The following is a 20,670-nucleotide window of genomic DNA, read 5'->3' as shown; positions in this document are numbered from 1 at the left end:
CGGCTCTGTCGATTTTCTTTCAAAAAGAACTAGCTTCAGTACCTGAAGTTCAGACATTTATAAAAGGAGTGCTGCAGAGTCAGCCCCCGTTTGTGCCTCCTGTGGCACCTTGGGATCTCAACGTGGTGTTGAGTTTCTTAAAATCACATTGGTTTGAACCACTAAAAACCGTGGATCTGAAATATCTCACGTGGAAGGTGGTTATGTTATTGGCCTTGGCTTCTGCCAGGCGAGTATCAAAGTTGGCGGCTTTGTCTTGTAAAAGCCCTTATTTGATTTTCCATATGGATAGGGCAGAATTGAGGACTCGTCCCCAGTTTCTCCCAAAGGTGGTGTCAGCGTTTCACCTGAACCAGCCTATTGTGGTGCCTAGGCTACTAGGGACTTGGAGGACTCCAAGTTGCTAGACGTTGTCAGGGCACTGAAAATATATGTTTCCAGAACGGCTAGAGTCAGAAAATCTGACTCGCTGTTTATCCTATATGCACCTAACAAGCTGGGTGCTCCTGCTTCTAAGCAGACTATTGCTCGTTGGATTTGTAGTACAATTCAGCTTGCACATACTGTGGCAGGCCTGCCACAGCCAAAATCTGTCAATGCCCATTCCACAAGGAAGGTGGGCTCATCTTGGGCGGCTGCCCGAGAGGTCTCGGCTTTACAACTTTGCCGAGCAGCTACTTGGTCAGGGGCAAACACGTTTGCAAAATTCTACAAATTTGATACCCTGGCTGATGAGGACCTGGAGTTCTCTCATTCGGTGCTGCAGAGTCATCCGCACTCTCCCGCCCGTTTGGGAGCTTTGGTATAATCCCCATGGTCCTTACGGAGTTCCCAGCATCCACTAGGACGTTAGAGAAAATAAGAATTTACTCACCGGTAATTCTATTTCTCGTAGTCCGTAGTGGATGCTGGGCGCCCATCCCAAGTGCGGTTTATCTGCAATACTTGTACATAGTTATTGTTAACTAAATCGGGTTATTGTTGAGCCATCTGTTGAGAGGCTCTATTGTTTCATACTGTTAACTGTGTTTCATATCACGAGTTGTACGGTGTGATTGGTGTGGCTGGTATGAGTCTTACCCGGGATTCAAAATCCTTCCTTATTGTGTACGCTCGTCCGGGCACAGTACCTAACTGAGGCTTGGAGGAGGGTCATAGTGGGAGGAGCCAGTGCACAGCAGGTAGTCTAAGATCTTTCTAGAGTGCCCAGCCTCCTTCGGAGCCCGCTATTCCCCATGGTCCTTACGGAGTTCCCAGCATCCACTACGGACTACGAGAAATAGAATTACCGGTGAGTAAATTCTTATTTTTATGAAAATCTGTTCTGTACTTCATTATTTCCTGTACTATATTATGCTATGTATCTGTTAAGCGCCTTGAGTCTAATTGGAGAAAGAGCACTATATAAATAAAATTATTATTATTATTATTATCATATAGAGAGGGTACATGGAATTACACATGAGTATAAGTGGCCACATAAGGAGAAGTCTGTACATATATTAAATACTTGTATAAGTGGCCATATGGGGACCAGAGGGTGCATATATTACACGCCTGTAAGGGAGCAATATAGAGGGACGAGGGTACATATATGACGTGTGTAAGGTGCCGTATAGGGGGAAGAGGCTACATACATTACACTTGTGTATGAGTGGCCATATAGAGAGAAGAGGGTATATTGCATGTGTATAGGGGTATGGGAACACCTGACCCCTGGGGAGACTTAGTCTGCACTGAGCAGAGTACAGAACGGAGGGTGGGCACAGCAACGGTCGGGATGCCCCCTGGGCTGTCAGTGCGGCAGAGATAACAGCTTCTTACAGGAGGCGTTTGGTTGCTCAGTTCTTGTTCTTATGTCTTTCAGGTGAATCTGCTGAATTCCGTTCATGACAACTTCCAGCAGTGAGTACTCCTGCTTACACTGTGTCCTATCCTCTTCTGATAGGGGCTGTCTGGCTGATGAGGGGAATATAGGGGGGCAGCGTCCATAGACTAGGAGTGAGTACTCCTGCTTACACTGTGTCCTAACCTCTTCTGATAGGGGCTGTCTGGCTGATGAGGGGAATATAGGGGGGCAGCGTCCATAGACTAGGAGTGAGTACTCCTGCTTACACTGTGTCCTAACCTCTTCTGATAGGGGCTGTCTGGCTGATGAGGGGAATATAGGGGGGCAGCGTCCATAGACTAGGAGTGAGTACTCCTGCTTACACTGTGTCCTATCCTCTTCTGATAGGGGCTGTCTGGCTGATGAGGGGAATATAGGGGGGCAGCGTCCATAGACTAGGAGTGAGTACTCCTGCTTACACTGTGTCCTAACCTCTTCTGATAGGGGCTGTCTGGCTGATGAGGGGAATATAGGGGGGCAGCGTCCATAGACTAGGAGTGAGTACTCCTGCTTACACTGTGTCCTATCCTCTTCTGATAGGGGCTGTCTGGCTGATGAGGGGAATATAGGGGGGCAGCGTCCATAGACTAGGAGTGAGTACTCCTGCTTACACTGTGTCCTATCCTCTTCTGATAGGTGCTGTCTGGCTGATGAGGGGAATATAGGGGGGCAGCGTCCATAGACTAGGAGTGAGTACTCCTGCTTACACTGTGTCCTATCCTCTTCTGATAGGGGCTGTCTGGCTGATGAGGGGAATATAGGGGGGCAGCGTCCATAGACTAGGAGTGAGTACTCCTGCTTACACTGTGTCCTAACCTCTTCTGATAGGGGCTGTCTGGCTGATGAGGGGAATATAGGGGGGCAGCGTCCATAGACTAGGAGTGAGTACTCCTGCTTACACTGTGTCCTATCCTCTTCTGATAGGTGCTGTCTGGCTGATGAGGAGAATATAGGGGGGCAGCGTCCATAGACTAGGAGTGAGTACTCCTGTTTACACTGTGTCCTATCCTCTTCTGATAGGTGCTGTCTGGCTGATGAGGGGAATATAGGGGGGCAGCGTCCATAGACTAGGAGTGAGTACTCCTGCTTACACTGTGTCCTATCCTCTTCTGATAAGGGCTGTCTGGCTGATGAGGGGAATATAGGGGGGCAGCGTCCATAGACTAGGAGTGAGTACTCCTGCTTACACTGTGTCCTATCCTCTTCTGATAGGTGCTGTCTGGCTGATGAGGAGAATATAGGGGGGCAGCGTCCATAGACTAGGAGTGAGTACTCCTGTTTACACTGTGTCCTATCCTCTTCTGATAGGTGCTGTCTGGCTGATGAGGGGAATATAGGGGGGCAGCGTCCATAGACTAGGAGTGAGTACTCCTGCTTACACTGTGTCCTATCCTCTTCTGATAGGTGCTGTCTGGCTGATGAGGGGAATATAGGGGGGCAGCGTCCATAGACTAGGAGTGAGTACTCCTGTTTACACTGTGTCCTATCCTCTTCTGATAGGTGCTGTCTGGCTGATGAGGGGAATATAGGGGGGCAGCGTCCATAGACTAGGAGTGAGTACTCCTGTTTACACTGTGTCCTATCCTCTTCTGATAGGGGCTGTCTGGCTGATGAGGGGAATACAGGGGGGCAGCGTCCATAGACTAGGAGTGAGTACTCCTGCTTACACTGTGTCCTATCCTCTTCTGATAGGTGCTGTCTGGCTGATGAGGGGAATATAGGGGGGCAGCGTCCATAGACTAGGAGTGAGTACTCCTGTTTACACTGTGTCCTATCCTCTTCTGATAGGTGCTGTCTGGCTGATGAGGGGAATATAGGGGGGCAGCGTCCATAGACTAGGAGTGAGTACTCCTGTTTACACTGTGTCCTATCCTCTTCTGATAGGGGCTGTCTGGCTGATGAGGGGAATACAGGGGGGCAGCGTCCATAGACTAGGAGTGAGTACTCCTGCTTACACTGTGTCCTATCCTCTTCTGATAGGTGCTGTCTGGCTGATGAGGGGAATATAGGGGGGCAGCGTCCATAGACTAGGAGTGAGTACTCCTGCTTACACTGTGTCCTATCCTCTTCTGATAGGTGCTGTCTGGCTGATGAGGGGAATATAGGGGGGGCAGCGTCCATAGACTAGGAGTGAGTACTCCTGCTTACACTGTGTCCTATCCTCTTCTGATAGGGGCTGTCTGGCTGATGAGGGGAATATAGGGGGGCAGCATCCATAGACTAGGAGTGAGTACTCCTGCTTACACTGTGTCCTATCCTCTTCTGATAGGGGCTGTCTGGCTGATGAGGGGAATATAGGGGGGCAGCGTCCATAGACTAGGAGTGAGTACTCCTGCTTACACTGTGTCCTATCCTCTTCTGATAGGTGCTGTCTGGCTGATGAGGGGAATATAGGGGGGGCAGCGTCCATAGACTAGGAGTGAGTACTCCTGCTTACACTGTGTCCTATCCTCTTCTGATAGGTGCTGTCTGGCTGATGAGGGGAATATAGGGGGGCAGCGTCCATAGACTAGGAGTGAGTACTCCTGCTTACACTGTGTCCTATCCTCTTCTGATAGGGGCTGTCTGGCTGATGAGGGGAATATAGGGGGGCAGCGTCCATAGACTAGGAGTGAGTACTCCTGCTTACACTGTGTCCTATCCTCTTCTGATAGGTGCTGTCTGGCTGATGAGGGGAATATAGGGGGGCAGCGTCCATAGACTAGGAGTGAGTACTCCTGCTTACACTGTGTCCTATCCTCTTCTGATAGGTGCTGTCTGGCTGATGAGGGGAATATAGGGGGGGCAGCGTCCATAGACTAGGAGTGAGTACTCCTGCTTACACTGTGTCCTATCCTCTTCTGATAGGTGCTGTCTGGCTGATGAGGAGAATATAGGGGGGCAGCGTCCATAGACTAGGAGTGAGTACTCCTGCTTACACTGTGTCCTATCCTCTTCTGATAGGTGCTGTCTGGCTGATGAGGGGAATATAGGGGGCAGCGTCCATAGACTAGGAGTCAGTACTCCTGCTTACACTGTGTCCTATCCTCTTCTGATAGGTGCTGTCTGGCTGATGAGGGGAATATAGGGGGGCAGCGTCCATAGACTAGGAGTGAGTACTCCTGTTTACACTGTGTCCTATCCTCTTCTGATAGGGGCTGTCTGGCTGATGAGGGGAATACAGGGGGGCAGCGTCCATAGACTAGGAGTGAGTACTCCTGCTTACACTGTGTCCTATCCTCTTCTGATAGGTGCTGTCTGGCTGATGAGGGGAATATAGGGGGGCAGCGTCCATAGACTAGGAGTGAGTACTCCTGCTTACACTGTGTCCTATCCTCTTCTGATAGGTGCTGTCTGGCTGATGAGGGGAATATAGGGGGGGCAGCGTCCATAGACTAGGAGTGAGTACTCCTGCTTACACTGTGTCCTATCCTCTTCTGATAGGGGCTGTCTGGCTGATGAGGGGAATATAGGGGGGCAGCATCCATAGACTAGGAGTGAGTACTCCTGCTTACACTGTGTCCTATCCTCTTCTGATAGGGGCTGTCTGGCTGATGAGGGGAATATAGGGGGGCAGCGTCCATAGACTAGGAGTGAGTACTCCTGCTTACACTGTGTCCTATCCTCTTCTGATAGGTGCTGTCTGGCTGATGAGGGGAATATAGGGGGGCAGCGTCCATAGACTAGGAGTGAGTACTCCTGCTTACACTGTGTCCTATCCTCTTCTGATAGGTGCTGTCTGGCTGATGAGGGGAATATAGGGGGGGCAGCGTCCATAGACTAGGAGTGAGTACTCCTGCTTACACTGTGTCCTATCCTCTTCTGATAGGTGCTGTCTGGCTGATGAGGGGAATATAGGGGGGCAGCGTCCATAGACTAGGAGTGAGTACTCCTGCTTACACTGTGTCCTATCCTCTTCTGATAGGGGCTGTCTGGCTGATGAGGGGAATATAGGGGGGCAGCGTCCATAGACTAGGAGTGAGTACTCCTGCTTACACTGTGTCCTATCCTCTTCTGATAGGTGCTGTCTGGCTGATGAGGGGAATATAGGGGGGCAGCGTCCATAGACTAGGAGTGAGTACTCCTGCTTACACTGTGTCCTATCCTCTTCTGATAGGTGCTGTCTGGCTGATGAGGGGAATATAGGGGGGGCAGCGTCCATAGACTAGGAGTGAGTACTCCTGCTTACACTGTGTCCTATCCTCTTCTGATAGGTGCTGTCTGGCTGATGAGGGGAATATAGGGGGGCAGCGTCCATAGACTAGGAGTGAGTACTCCTGCTTACACTGTGTCCTATCCTCTTCTGATAGGGGCTGTCTGGCTGATGAGGGGAATATAGGGGGGCAGCGTCCATAGACTAGGAGTGAGTACTCCTGCTTACACTGTGTCCTATCCTCTTCTGATAGGTGCTGTCTGGCTGATGAGGGGAATATAGGGGGGCAGCGTCCATAGACTAGGAGTGAGTACTCCTGCTTACACTGTGTCCTATCCTCTTCTGATAGGTGCTGTCTGGCTGATGAGGAGAATATAGGGGGGCAGCGTCCATAGACTAGGAGTGAGTACTCCTGCTTACACTGTGTCCTATCCTCTTCTGATAGGTGCTGTCTGGCTGATGAGGGGAATATAGGGGGCAGCGTCCATAGACTAGGAGTCAGTACTCCTGCTTACACTGTGTCCTATCCTCTTCTGATAGGTGCTGTCTGGCTGATGAGGGGAATATAGGGGGGCAGCGTCCATAGACTAGGAGTGAGTACTCCTGTTTACACTGTGTCCTATCCTCTTCTGATAGGGGCTGTCTGGCTGATGAGGGGAATACAGGGGGGCAGCGTCCATAGACTAGGAGTGAGTACTCCTGCTTACACTGTGTCCTATCCTCTTCTGATAGGTGCTGTCTGGCTGATGAGGGGAATATAGGGGGGCAGCGTCCATAGACTAGGAGTGAGTACTCCTGCTTACACTGTGTCCTATCCTCTTCTGATAGGTGCTGTCTGGCTGATGAGGGGAATATAGGGGGGGCAGCGTCCATAGACTAGGAGTGAGTACTCCTGCTTACACTGTGTCCTATCCTCTTCTGATAGGTGCTGTCTGGCTGATGAGGGGAATATAGGGGGGCAGCGTCCATAGACTAGGAGTGAGTACTCCTGCTTACACTGTGTCCTATCCTCTTCTGATAGGTGCTGTCTGGCTGATGAGGGGAATATAGGGGGGGCAGAGTCCATAGACTAGGAGTGAGTACTCCTGCTTACACTGTGTCCTATCCTCTTCTGATAGGGGCTGTCTGGCTGATGAGGGGAATATAGGGGGGCAGCATCCATAGACTAGGAGTGAGTACTCCTGCTTACACTGTGTCCTATCCTCTTCTGATAGGGGCTGTCTGGCTGATGAGGGGAATATAGGGGGGCAGCGTCCATAGACTAGGAGTGAGTACTCCTGCTTACACTGTGTCCTATCCTCTTCTGATAGGTGCTGTCTGGCTGATGAGGGGAATATAGGGGGGCAGCGTCCATAGACTAGGAGTGAGTACTCCTGCTTACACTGTGTCCTATCCTCTTCTGATAGGTGCTGTCTGGCTGATGAGGGGAATATAGGGGGGCAGCGTCCATAGACTAGGAGTGAGTACTCCTGCTTACACTGTGTCCTATCCTCTTCTGATAGGGGCTGTCTGGCTGATGAGGGGAATATAGGGGGGCAGCGTCCATAGACTAGGAGTGAGTACTCCTGCTTACACTGTGTCCTATCCTCTTCTGATAGGTGCTGTCTGGCTGATGAGGGGAATATAGGGGGGCAGCGTCCATAGACTAGGAGTGAGTACTCCTGCTTACACTGTGTCCTATCCTCTTCTGATAGGTGCTGTCTGGCTGATGAGGGGAATATAGGGGGGGCAGCGTCCATAGACTAGGAGTGAGTACTCCTGCTTACACTGTGTCCTATCCTCTTCTGATAGGTGCTGTCTGGCTGATGAGGGGAATATAGGGGGGCAGCGTCCATAGACTAGGAGTGAGTACTCCTGCTTACACTGTGTCCTATCCTCTTCTGATAGGGGCTGTCTGGCTGATGAGGGGAATATAGGGGGGCAGCGTCCATAGACTAGGAGTGAGTACTCCTGCTTACACTGTGTCCTATCCTCTTCTGATAGGTGCTGTCTGGCTGATGAGGGGAATATAGGGGGGCAGCGTCCATAGACTAGGAGTGAGTACTCCTGCTTACACTGTGTCCTATCCTCTTCTGATAGGTGCTGTCTGGCTGATGAGGAGAATATAGGGGGGCAGCGTCCATAGACTAGGAGTGAGTACTCCTGCTTACACTGTGTCCTATCCTCTTCTGATAGGTGCTGTCTGGCTGATGAGGGGAATATAGGGGGCAGCGTCCATAGACTAGGAGTCAGTACTCCTGCTTACACTGTGTCCTATCCTCTTCTGATAGGTGCTGTCTGGCTGATGAGGGGAATATAGGGGGGCAGCGTCCATAGACTAGGAGTGAGTACTCCTGTTTACACTGTGTCCTATCCTCTTCTGATAGGGGCTGTCTGGCTGATGAGGGGAATACAGGGGGGCAGCGTCCATAGACTAGGAGTGAGTACTCCTGCTTACACTGTGTCCTATCCTCTTCTGATAGGTGCTGTCTGGCTGATGAGGGGAATATAGGGGGGCAGCGTCCATAGACTAGGAGTGAGTACTCCTGCTTACACTGTGTCCTATCCTCTTCTGATAGGTGCTGTCTGGCTGATGAGGGGAATATAGGGGGGGCAGCGTCCATAGACTAGGAGTGAGTACTCCTGCTTACACTGTGTCCTATCCTCTTCTGATAGGGGCTGTCTGGCTGATGAGGGGAATATAGGGGGGCAGCATCCATAGACTAGGAGTGAGTACTCCTGCTTACACTGTGTCCTATCCTCTTCTGATAGGGGCTGTCTGGCTGATGAGGGGAATATAGGGGGGCAGCGTCCATAGACTAGGAGTGAGTACTCCTGCTTACACTGTGTCCTATCCTCTTCTGATAGGTGCTGTCTGGCTGATGAGGGGAATATAGGGGGGCAGCGTCCATAGACTAGGAGTGAGTACTCCTGCTTACACTGTGTCCTATCCTCTTCTGATAGGTGCTGTCTGGCTGATGAGGGGAATATAGGGGGGGCAGCGTCCATAGACTAGGAGTGAGTACTCCTGCTTACACTGTGTCCTATCCTCTTCTGATAGGTGCTGTCTGGCTGATGAGGGGAATATAGGGGGGCAGCGTCCATAGACTAGGAGTGAGTACTCCTGCTTACACTGTGTCCTATCCTCTTCTGATAGGGGCTGTCTGGCTGATGAGGGGAATATAGGGGGGCAGCGTCCATAGACTAGGAGTCAGTACTCCTGCTTACACTGTGTCCTAACCTCTTCTGATAGGTGCTGTCTGGCTGATGAGGGGAATATAGGGGGGCAGCGTCCATAGACTAGGAGTGAGTACTCCTGCTTACACTGTGTCCTATCCTCTTCTGATAGGTGCTGTCTGGCTGATGAGGGGAATATAGGGGGGGCAGCGTCCATAGACTAGGAGTGAGTACTCCTGTTTACACTGTGTCCTATCCTCTTCTGATAGGGGCTGTCTGGCTGATGAGGGGAATATAGGGGGGCAGCATCCATAGACTAGGAGTGAGTACTCCTGTTTACACTGTGTCCTATCCTCTTCTGATAGGGGCTGTCTGGCTGATGAGGGGAATATAGGGGGGCAGCATCCATAGACTAGGAGTGAGTACTCCTGTTTACACTGTGTCCTATCCTCTTCTGATAGGGGCTGTCTGGCTGATGAGGGGAATATAGGGGGGCAGTGTCCATAGACTAGGAGTGAGTACTCCTGCTTACACTGTGTCCTATCCTCTTCTGATAGGGGCTGTCTGGCTGATGAGAGGAATATAGGGGGGGCAGCGTCCATAGACTAGGAGTGAGTACTCCTGCTTACACTGTGTCCTATCCTCTTCTGATAGGGGCTGTCTGGCTGATGAGGGGAATATAGGGGGGGCAGCGTCCATAGACTAGGAGTGAGTACTCCTGCTTACACTGTGTCCTATCCTCTTCTGATAGGGGCTGTCTGGCTGATGAGGGGAATATAGGGGGGCAGCGTCCATAGACTAGGAGTCAGTACTCCTGCTTACACTGTGTCCTATCCTCTTCTGATAGGGGCTGTCTGGCTGATGAGGGGAATATAGGGGGGGCAGCGTCCATAGACTAGGAGTGAGTACTCCTGCTTACACTGTGTCCTAACCTCTTCTGATAGGGGCTGTCTGGCTGATGAGGGGAATATAGGGGGGCAGCGTCCATAGACTAGGAGTCAGTACTCCTGCTTACACTGTGTCCTATCCTCTTCTGATAGGGGCTGTCTGGCTGATGAGGGGAATATAGGGGGCAGCGTCCATAGACTAGGAGTGAGTACTCCTGCTTACACTGTGTCCTATCCTCTTCTGATAGGGGCTGTCTGGCTGATGAGGGGAATATAGGGGGGCAGCGTCCATAGACTAGGAGTCAGTACTCCTGCTTACACTGTGTCCTATCCTCTTCTGATAGGGACTGTCTGGCTGATGAGGGGAATATAGGGGGGCAGCGTCCATAGACTAGGAGTGAGTACTCCTGCTTACACTGTGTCCTATCCTCTTCTGATAGGGGCTGTCTGGCTGATGAGGGGAATATAGGGGGGCAGCGTCCATAGACTAGGAGTGAGTACTCCTGCTTACACTGTGTCCTAACCTCTTCTGATAGGGGCTGTCTGGCTGATGAGGGGAATATAGGGGGGCAGCGTCCATAGACTAGGAGTGAGTACTCCTGCTTACACTGTGTCCTAACCTCTTCTGATAGGGGCTGTCTGGCTGATGAGGGGAATATAGGGGGGCAGCGTCCATAGACTAGGAGTGAGTACTCCTGCTTACACTGTGTCCTATCCTCTTCTGATAGGGGCTGTCTGGCTGATGAGGGGAATATAGGGGGGCAGCGTCTATAGACTAGGAGTGAGTACTCCTGCTTACACTGTGTCCTAACCTCTTCTGATAGGGGCTGTCTGGCTGATGAGGGGAATATAGGGGGGCAGCGTCCATAGACTAGGAGTGAGTACTCCTGCTTACACTGTGTCCTAACCTCTTCTGATAGGGGCTGTCTGGCTGATGAGGGGAATATAGGGGGGCAGCGTCCATAGACTAGGAGTGAGTACTCCTGCTTACACTGTGTCCTATCCTCTTCTGATAGGGGCTGTCTGGCTGATGAGGGGAATATAGGGGGCAGCGTCCATAGACTAGGAGTGAGTACTCCTGCTTACACTGTGTCCTATCCTCTTCTGATAGGTGCTGTCTGGCTGATGAGGGGAATATAGGGGGGCAGCGTCCATAGACTAGGAGTGAGTACTCCTGCTTACACTGTGTCCTATCCTCTTCTGATAGGGGCTGTCTGGCTGATGAGGGGAATATAGGGGGGCAGCGTCCATAGACTAGGAGTGAGTACTCCTGCTTACACTGTGTCCTAGCCTCTTCTGATAGGGGCTGTCTGGCTGATGAGGGGAATATAGGGGGGCAGCGTCCATAGACTAGGAGTGAGTACTCCTGCTTACACTGTGTCCTATCCTCTTCTGATAGGGGCTGTCTGGCTGATGAGGGGAATATAGGGGGGCAGCGTCCATAGACTAGGAGTGAGTACTCCTGCTTACACTGTGTCCTATCCTCTTCTGATAGGGGCTGTCTGGCTGATGAGGGGAATATAGGGGGGCAGCGTCCATAGACTAGGAGTGAGTACTTCTGCTTACACTGTGTCCTATCCTCTTCTGATAGGGGCTGTCTGGCTGATGAGGGGAATATAGGGGGCAGCGTCCATAGACTAGGAGTGAGTACTCCTGCTTACACTGTGTCCTATCCTCTTCTGATAGGGGCTGTCTGGCTGATGAGGGGAATATAGGGGGGCAGCGTCCATAGACTAGGAGTGAGTACTCCTGCTTACACTGTGTCCTAACCTCTTCTGATAGGGGCTGTCTGGCTGATGAGGGGAATATAGGGGGGCAGCGTCCATAGACTAGGAGTGAGTACTCCTGCTTACACTGTGTCCTAACCTCTTCTGATAGGTGCTGTCTGGCTGATGAGGGGAATATAGGGGGCAGCGTCCATAGACTAGGAGTGAGTACTCCTGCTTACACTGTGTCCTATCCTCTTCTGATAGGTGCTGTCTGACTGATGAGGGGAATATAGGGGGGCAGCGTCCATAGACTAGCAGTGAGTACTCCTGTTTACACTGTGTCCTATCCTCTTCTGATAGGTGCTGTCTGACTGATGAGGGGAATATAGGGGGGCAGCGTCCATAGACTAGCAGTGAGTACTCCTGTTTACACTGTGTCCTAACCTCTTCTGATAGGTGCTGTCTGGCTGATGAGGGGAATATAGGGGGGCAGCGTCCATAGACTAGGAGTCAGTACTCCTGCTTACACTGTGTCCTATCCTCTTCTGATAGGGGCTGTCTGGCTGATGAGGGGAATATAGGGGGGGCAGCGTCCATAGACTAGGAGTGAGTACTCCTGTTTACACTGTGTCCTAACCTCTTCTGATAGGTGCTGTCTGGCTGATGAGGGGAATATAGGGGGGGCAGCGTCCATAGACTAGGAGTGAGTACTCCTGCTTACACTGTGTCCTATCCTCTTCTGATAGGGGCTGTCTGGCTGATGAGGGGAATATAGGGGGGCAGCGTCCATAGACTAGGAGTGAGTACTCCTGCTTACACTGTGTCCTAACCTCTTCTGATAGGTGCTGTCTGGCTGATGAGGGGAATATAGGGGGGCAGCGTCCATAGACTAGGAGTGAGTACTCCTGCTTACACTGTGTCCTATCCTCTTCTGATAGGGGCTGTCTGGCTGATGAGGGGAATATAGGGGGGCAGCGTCCATAGACTAGGAGTGAGTACTCCTGCTTACACTGTGTCCTATCCTCTTCTGATAGGGGCTGTCTGGCTGATGAGGGGAATATAGGGGGGCAGCGTCCATAGACTAGGAGTGAGTACTCCTGCTTACACTGTGTCCTATCCTCTTCTGATAGGGGCTGTCTGGCTGATGAGGGGAATATAGGGGGGCAGCGTCCATAGACTAGGAGTGAGTACTCCTGCTTACACTGTGTCCTAACCTCTTCTGATAGGGGCTGTCTGGCTGATGAGGGGAATATAGGGGGGCAGCGTCCATAGACTAGGAGTGAGTACTCCTGCTTACACTGTGTCCTAACCTCTTCTGATAGGGGCTGTCTGGCTGATGAGGGGAATATAGGGGGGCAGCGTCCATAGACTAGGAGTGAGTACTCCTGCTTACACTGTGTCCTATCCTCTTCTGATAGGTGCTGTCTGGCTGATGAGGGGAATATAGGGGGGCAGCGTCCATAGACTAGGAGTGAGTACTCCTGCTTACACTGTGTCCTAACCTCTTCTGATAGGGGCTGTCTGGCTGATGAGGGGAATATAGGGGGGCAGCGTCCATAGACTAGGAGTCAGTACTCCTGCTTACACTGTGTCCTATCCTCTTCTGATAGGGGCTGTCTGGCTGATGAGGGGAATATAGGGGGGGCAGCGTCCATAGACTAGGAGTGAGTACTCCTGCTTACACTGTGTCCTATCCTCTTCTGATAGGGGCTGTCTGGCTGATGAGGGGAATATAGGGGGGGCAGCGTCCATAGACTAGGAGTGAGTACTCCTGCTTACACTGTGTCCTAGCCTCTTCTGATAGGGGCAGTCTGGCTGATGAGGGGAATATAGGGGGGCAGCGTCCATAGACTAGGAGTGAGTACTCCTGCTTACACTGTGTCCTAACCTCTTCTGATAGGGGCTGTCTGGCTGATGAGGGGAATATAGGGGGGGCAGCGTCCATAGACTAGGAGTGAGTACTCCTGCTTACACTGTGTCCTATCCTCTTCTGATAGGGGCTGTCTGGCTGATGAGGGGAATATAGGGGGGCAGCGTCCATAGACTAGGAGTCAGTACTCCTGCTTACACTGTGTCCTATCCTCTTCTGATAGGTGCTGTCTGGCTGATGAGGGGAATATAGGGGTGCAGCGTCCATAGACTAGGAGTGAGTACTCCTGCTTACACTGTGTCCTATCCTCTTCTGATAGGGGCTGTCTGGCTGATGAGGGGAATATAGGGGGGCAGCGTCCATAGACTAGGAGTGAGTACTCCTGCTTACACTGTGTCCTAACCTCTTCTGATAGGTGCTGTCTGGCTGATGAGGGGAATATAGGGGGGCAGCGTCCATAGACTAGGAGTGAGTACTCCTGCTTACACTGTGTCCTAACCTCTTCTGATAGGGGCTGTCTGGCTGATGAGGGGAATATAGGGGTGCAGCGTCCATAGACTAGGAGTGAGTACTCCTGCTTACACTGTGTCCTAACCTCTTCTGATAGGGGCTGTGTGGCTGATGAGGGGAATATAGGGGGGCAGCGTCTATAGACTAGGAGTGAGTACTCCTGCTTACACTGTGTCCTAACCTCTTCTGATAGGGGCTGTCTGGCTGATGAGGGGAATATAGGGGGGCAGCGTCCATAGACTAGGAGTGAGTACTCCTGCTTACACTGTGTCCTATCCTCTTCTGATAGGGGCTGTCTGGCTGATGAGGGGAATATAGGGGGGCAGCGTCCATAGACTAGGAGTGAGTACTCCTGCTTACACTGTGCTTACAACCTCTTCTGATAGGGGCTGGCTGATGAGGGGAATATGCGGTAGGGGGAAGGGGGGGGGCAGTGTCGATAGACTAGGAGTGAGCAGGCCAGGGGGTGAGCAGGAAAGTAGATGGGAATCAGAATGCCACGGGTGATCGTCAGAGAGGGGGCTGGGAACCAGGTGCCAGTATCAGCGTCTTCTAATGAGTCATGGCTTCGTCTTCTGACAAATGATGCGTCCCCGAACCTTTGCTTTGTCATTTGCTTCGAATAATAAGTACATTTTATGCGAAATACTGGATCCTCACATAGACAATGTACCATCATGCGAAGAGTGTGACTGCATGTTCCCGCGTTTACTCTGTAGGGCGATGGCATCATCCAGCACCCGGGAACAGTTCCTCCGGCAGATGGAACAGATTGTGGACGGCATCAGACAGAACAGGAATAGGGTATCTCTTAATGTTCTTATTCACATTGACCTATATAGCGCCAAATTAACCAGCTGAGTGCTTATGAGAGGTGCATATCTTGCACAGAGCTGAGGGGTTTAGCTGGGAGGTAATGTGAGACCAGAGATGTATGTTGGTGTAGTTGTGTTTATGGCCTTGTATGTTAGTAGGAGTATTTATTATACAGATATGAATACACCATGAGGTGCGAGACTCCTGACGTGAGTGAGCTGCTCTGAGAGCCTAATTTGCTCCAATGTCACACTAATGTGCGTCTGTATCGCAGTACGATGCAACAAAAGACTTGCATATTTGTGTGCGACGTAGTCTGAACTGTAAATCAGACATGGACAGAGCCACGTGCCTGTGTATGGAGCAATCTCATACATACACGGCTTAGAGAAAGGAGCCACGGCACATCCACAGACCGAGAGCCACATACACCTATATTCCTCCTCCATGTGGTTCCGGACTTTAAGCCCGGAGTAATGTCCAGTTTTGTGTCCTCAGATGGAGAAGAAGAAACAGGAAAATAAGATGAGACGCGATCAGCTGAATGATGAATATCTGGAGATGTTGGAGAAGCAGAGGTTGTACTTCAAGACGGTGAAGGAGTTTAAGGAGGTGAGAGATAAATGTCCTGCCGAGTATTAGGCTCCGCTTTCTGCGCCATCTTTATCGTAACTAGTGCTTTTCTTCCTAGGAATGCCGCAAAAATGAAGTCCTGCTGAGTAAACTGAAGGACCGCGCGCAGTGATGGGACGCCCAGGCAGCGGTCTGGAGGACAGATTGTCACCTGCAGAGAAGAGGTCATTGTGTAGGACTTGGAGAACGATGTAAATGTATTCCCGGGTGAATAAGAACATTGGCTGGTTCCTGCGGCACATTCCCCCGTTGCCAGTGACTGTTAGTTATTGGCCCAGCCCATGTATATAACATTGTCTCATGTAATCAGAGCCTTATAGAGACCAATAATGTGCCTGACTGGATGGTGACAATGGAATTGGCACAACACAAACCCCCACCATTAAACTTGCGCCCTTTTTGTTACCAGACTCATGTATTCTTACTAGAGCGATTGCTCCTTTATGCCGCAGAGTTTCATAGTTCTGGATAGAGCTCAGACTTGGCTCTGGTTGTATTCTGTGACCACAGCTGACACAATGAGTAAGAGCTCCGGTTCCATTCTGTGTACATCTGACGCCGTTAGTACATTCACACATCATATATTAATTTACTGTTGCATTCTTTTCTCTATAGCCAACAGGGAACTTTGAGGTGGGTAGCTCTATTTCATCCACGGCAATGGGGAAAATAGGAATTTAATACCTACCGGTAATTCCTTTTCTCACAGCCCGTATGGGATACTGGGATATCTAGTATCATGAGGTATAGATGGGGTCCATTGGAGCCTGGCACTTTAATTTTCTTCAGAATGTGCTGGCTCCTCCCCTCTATGCCCCTCCCACAGATCCAATCTAGGAAAACTGTGCCCGAGGAGACGGGCATACTTTGAGAGGAGGAAAATAGACAAGAAAGTGATGAGAAACGAACTAGCACACAGACAACAAGAAGATAGCAACGCTAACCACAACTTGAAAATAGGGACAGCAACAGCTGACCCAAACAAGAACAACACTTCCAAAAAATAACGAATCACAGAGGCGGGCGCCCAGTATCCCCTAAGGACTACGAGAAAAGGAATTACCGGTAGGTATTACATTCCTATATTCTCTAACATCCTTGGGGATACTGGGACGTTTAGTATCATGGGGAAGTCCCAAAGCTCCCAGACCGGGTGGGAGAGTGCTGGGACCCCTGCAAAACCAATTGACCAAACTGAACGTCATCTGTAGCCAAGGTGTCGAACCTGTAAAATTTTACAAACGTGTTCGAACCTTACCAAGTAGCAGCTCGGCATAACTGTAAAGCCGAGACACCCCAGACAGCCGCCCAGGAAAAACCCACGACCGCGTGGAGTGGGCCTGAACAAACGTCAGCGGCAAAGCTGCCGAAGTGCAATTGACTGCTTCGAAGCCGGACAACCAATCTTGATAGCGTCATGAAGAACAAAAAGCGAATCAGATTTCCTGTGACAAACCATTCTCTTGGCATAAACCTTCAAAACCTGAACCACATCTAAGGACTTTGGCGTAACAGACGTGTCAGACACCACTGGAACCACTATCGGTTGATTGATGTGAAACGCCGACACCACTTTAGGTAAAAAATTGCTCTATCCTCGTGGAACACCAGATAAGGGCTCTTACAGGACAAGGCCCCTAATTCTGAAACACGCCTTGCCAAGGCCAACAACATGACAGTCAACATGTCAAATACTTCATGTCCACCCTGTGTAAAGGTTCAAACCAGTCCGATAGAAGTAAAGTCAGGACCAAATTGAGATCCCACCATGCCGTGGGAGGCACAAAGGGTGGTTGAATACGAAGGACACCTTTCAAGAAGGTCTGGACTTCCGTGATAACAGCCAACTGTATCTGGAAGAAGAAAGACATGGCCGAGATCTGAACCTTGATGGAGCCTAAGTGTAGGCCCATATCCACACCTTCCTGTAGGAAGAGTAAGAAGCGACCAAGATGAAAAGCCATAGTAGAATACTGTCGAACCTCACACCAAGAGACATACTACTTCCATATGCGATGGTAATGTTTTGACGTGACCCATCTTCCTGGCTTGGACCATACTCGAGATAACCTTTCCGGGAAGACATTGCCTAGCTAAAATCTCCCTTTCAACTTCCATGCCGTTAAATGTAGCCGCGGTAAGTCTGGATAGACGAACGGCCTTTGCAGAAGAAGATCTTCTTGAACTGGCAGAGGCCAGGGCTCTTTGAGGGACATGGCTAGGAGGTCCACATACCAGGCCCTGCAAGGCCAATCCGGGGCAATCAGAATCGCCCAAACGCTTTCCCTTTTTTGCCTTTTCAAAACTTCGGGAATGAGAGGAATTAGAGGGAACAGGTAGACCAACCGCTAAACCCACGGTGTCGTCAGAGCGTCCACCGCTGCGGCCAGAGGATCCCTCATCCTGGAATAATAAAGCAGCAGCTTCTTATTGAGCCGAGAAGCTATCATGTTGATTTGCGGGCAGCCCCACCGCTGAATCAACAGCTGAAACACCTGCGGGTGAAGGCCCCATTCCCTTGTGTGCAGATCGTGTCTGCTGAGAAAATCTGCTTCCCAGTTGTCCACTCCCGGAATGAATATGGCCCTGGCATTGCGTTCCGCCCAGAGTAGTATCTTGGACACCTCTCGCATTGTGGCCCTGCTTTTTGTTCCTCCCTGACGGTTTATGTACGCCACTGCCGTGGCGTCGTTTGACTGGACCTGTATTGCCTCATGTTGAAGAAGAGAAGAGGTCTGTAGAAGGGCATTGTAAATTGCCCTGAGTTCCAGAATGTTTATTGGAAGGGAAGCCTCCTGCGGCGACCACCGTCCTTGGAACTGGGCCCCTGGGTCACTGCACCCCAACCACGGAGGCTCGCATCCCTAGTCAACAGAATCGAAGCTAGAACTCCGAAGTGTCGACCCCCCACTAGGTGGGAGATCTGAAACCACCACAACAGGGAAATGCTTGCTTTTGGTGAAAGGAGTATCCTCTGGTGCATGTGTAGGTATGATCCTGACTTGTCCAGTAGATCCAGCTGGAACGGATGAGCATCGAATCTTCCATATTGAATTGCCTCGTATAAGGTTACCATCTTTCCCAGGAAGCGTATGCACCAAGATCTTGGTTGGTTTCAGAATGGAGCGAACCGTGGACTGAATTGTCCGTGCCTTGTCCATAGGACGTAACAGTTCTGAGACACAGTGTCCAGTATCATCCCCGGGAACTGAAGCCTCTGCGAAGGTTCTAGTTGGGATTTCTGTTGATTGAGAATCCACCCGTGATTCCTGAGCAGCCGCGTAGTCAGGTTGATGCTTTCCAACAAACGTGTCTGGACACTGCCTTTATGAGGAGTTCATCCAAGTATGGAACGATGTTCACTCCCATCACGGGGAGCTGGAGCATCATCTCCGCCATCACCTTTGTGAACACCCTTGGTGCCGTGGAGAGACGAAAGGGTAGGGCCCAGAACTGGAAGTGATCTTCCTTTAGTGCAAACCTGAGGTAAGCCTGATAAGGGGGCCATATAAGGATGTGAAGTTACGCATCCTTGATATCTAGGGATACCAGAAACTCCCCTTCTTTCAGGCCAGCAACCACCGCTCTCAGAAACTCCATCTTGAATTTGAACACCTGTAAGTACGGGTTCAGGTATTTGAGGTTCAAGATCATCCGAACCGTCCGGTTTTGGTACCACGAACAGGCTGGAATAAAAGCCTATATTTTGGAGTAGAGGCAGAACTGGAACAATGACCTGCATGCGCTGCAGGTTTTGAATGTCTTCTTGCAAGGTAGCCCTTGTTACAGGTGAAGCTAGCAAGCTTGACTTGAAGAATCTGTGAGGTGGGAGTGCTTGAAACTCCAACCGGTAGTCCTGAGAGATTAGGTCTCGTACCCAAGGGTCCCGGCAGGTTTTTGCCCAAATGTGATTGAAAAATGTTAGGTGTGCACCCACCTGTAAGTCTTCCTGAAGCTGGGGCCAACCGTCAGGCCGAGGGCTTGGAAGAGGCAGAGGCTGAGCTCTGCTCCAGTGAACCAGCGGCCGCTGGTCTGCGTGGTTTACCTCTGTTTCCTCTAGTGGCATTGGAGGCACCTCTCGCCTTGCCCCTAAACCTGGCCACTCAAAAGGACTGCAGAGAGGGGCCGGTGTAAGCACGTCTAGCTGGAGGAGCCGCCGACGGTAGATAGGTGGACTTACCTGCCTTTGCTTGTGAAATCCACTTGTTTAGTTCCTCACCAAATAGAGCTTCCCCCGTAAAGGGAAGATTCTCAACACCCCTTTTGGAATTAGCATCCGCTGACCACTGCCACAGCCATAACACCCTGCGTGCCAACATGGCCATAGCCGTAGAGCGTGCATTTATCAGGCCAATCTCCTTGATTGCCTCATTAATGAAATTAACAGAATCCTGAACATGCTGCAGAAGCATGATAAGCTCATCTGCAGGCATAGTGTCAAAACCCTCAATTATATACCCGTCCATTTAACAATGGCTCGTGTAATCCAACCACAAGCAATTGTGGGTCTTCGAGCAACTCCCACTGCTGTGTAAATGGATTTGAGCATAGTTTCAATCTTACGATCAGCAGGGTCTTTTAAGGAGATAGCTCCCAATACTGGCAGAACAAGCTTACATGACAGCCTGGACACAGAAGTATCCACTGTAGGAGGATTTTCCCACACCTTCCTATCCTCAGGGGAAAAGGAAATTATGTCAGTAATCGCTTAGGTATCTGAAATTTCTTATCAGGATTAACCAAGATTCCTTTAAACAGCATGTTTAAGTATTTTGAGACTGGAAACGTAGCAGTAGACTTAGTTTTACATTAAAAAACGGCACTTCTACTATTTCCGTCTCTTTATCAGGTATATTCAGTACCTCGCGAATAAAGTATAAAAGAGCTTCCACTGCCTGAGACGGTACCATCTCCTTTATCAGCTTCCACCTCCCCCTCCTCCAGGTCTGGCATATCGTCATCTGAGTCAGACTGGAGAACATGGGGCAGTGTGCGTTTTTTGTGAAATAAGCAGAGAAGACTGAGAAGCTGGCCTCTGGTCAGAATTTTGTAACATAAAATCATCCATA

At 50.6% G+C, this 20,670-nt stretch overlaps 1 protein-coding gene across 1 annotated transcript in view; it reads left to right on the top strand.

The window, feature by feature from the left end:
- Positions 1–16,006, top strand: part of CCDC93 (coiled-coil domain containing 93) — a 109,608-nt gene extending 93,602 nt beyond the window's left edge. Inside the window, exons 20-23 of the mRNA XM_063939689.1 lie at positions 1,868–1,905; positions 14,872–14,956; positions 15,467–15,580; positions 15,660–16,006. Coding sequence (XP_063795759.1) covers positions 1,868–1,905; positions 14,872–14,956; positions 15,467–15,580; positions 15,660–15,713 — 291 coding nt within the window. The 3' untranslated portion in view covers positions 15,714–16,006. The remainder of the gene's footprint in view (positions 1–1,867; positions 1,906–14,871; positions 14,957–15,466; positions 15,581–15,659) is intronic.
- Positions 16,007–20,670: the final 4,664 nt, after the last annotated feature.

This window comes from Pseudophryne corroboree, chromosome 9, assembly GCF_028390025.1.
Source record: "Pseudophryne corroboree isolate aPseCor3 chromosome 9, aPseCor3.hap2, whole genome shotgun sequence".
NCBI classification, from domain to species: Eukaryota; Metazoa; Chordata; class Amphibia; order Anura; family Myobatrachidae; genus Pseudophryne; species Pseudophryne corroboree.
This window is presented reverse-complemented; position numbering and strand designations above follow the sequence as displayed.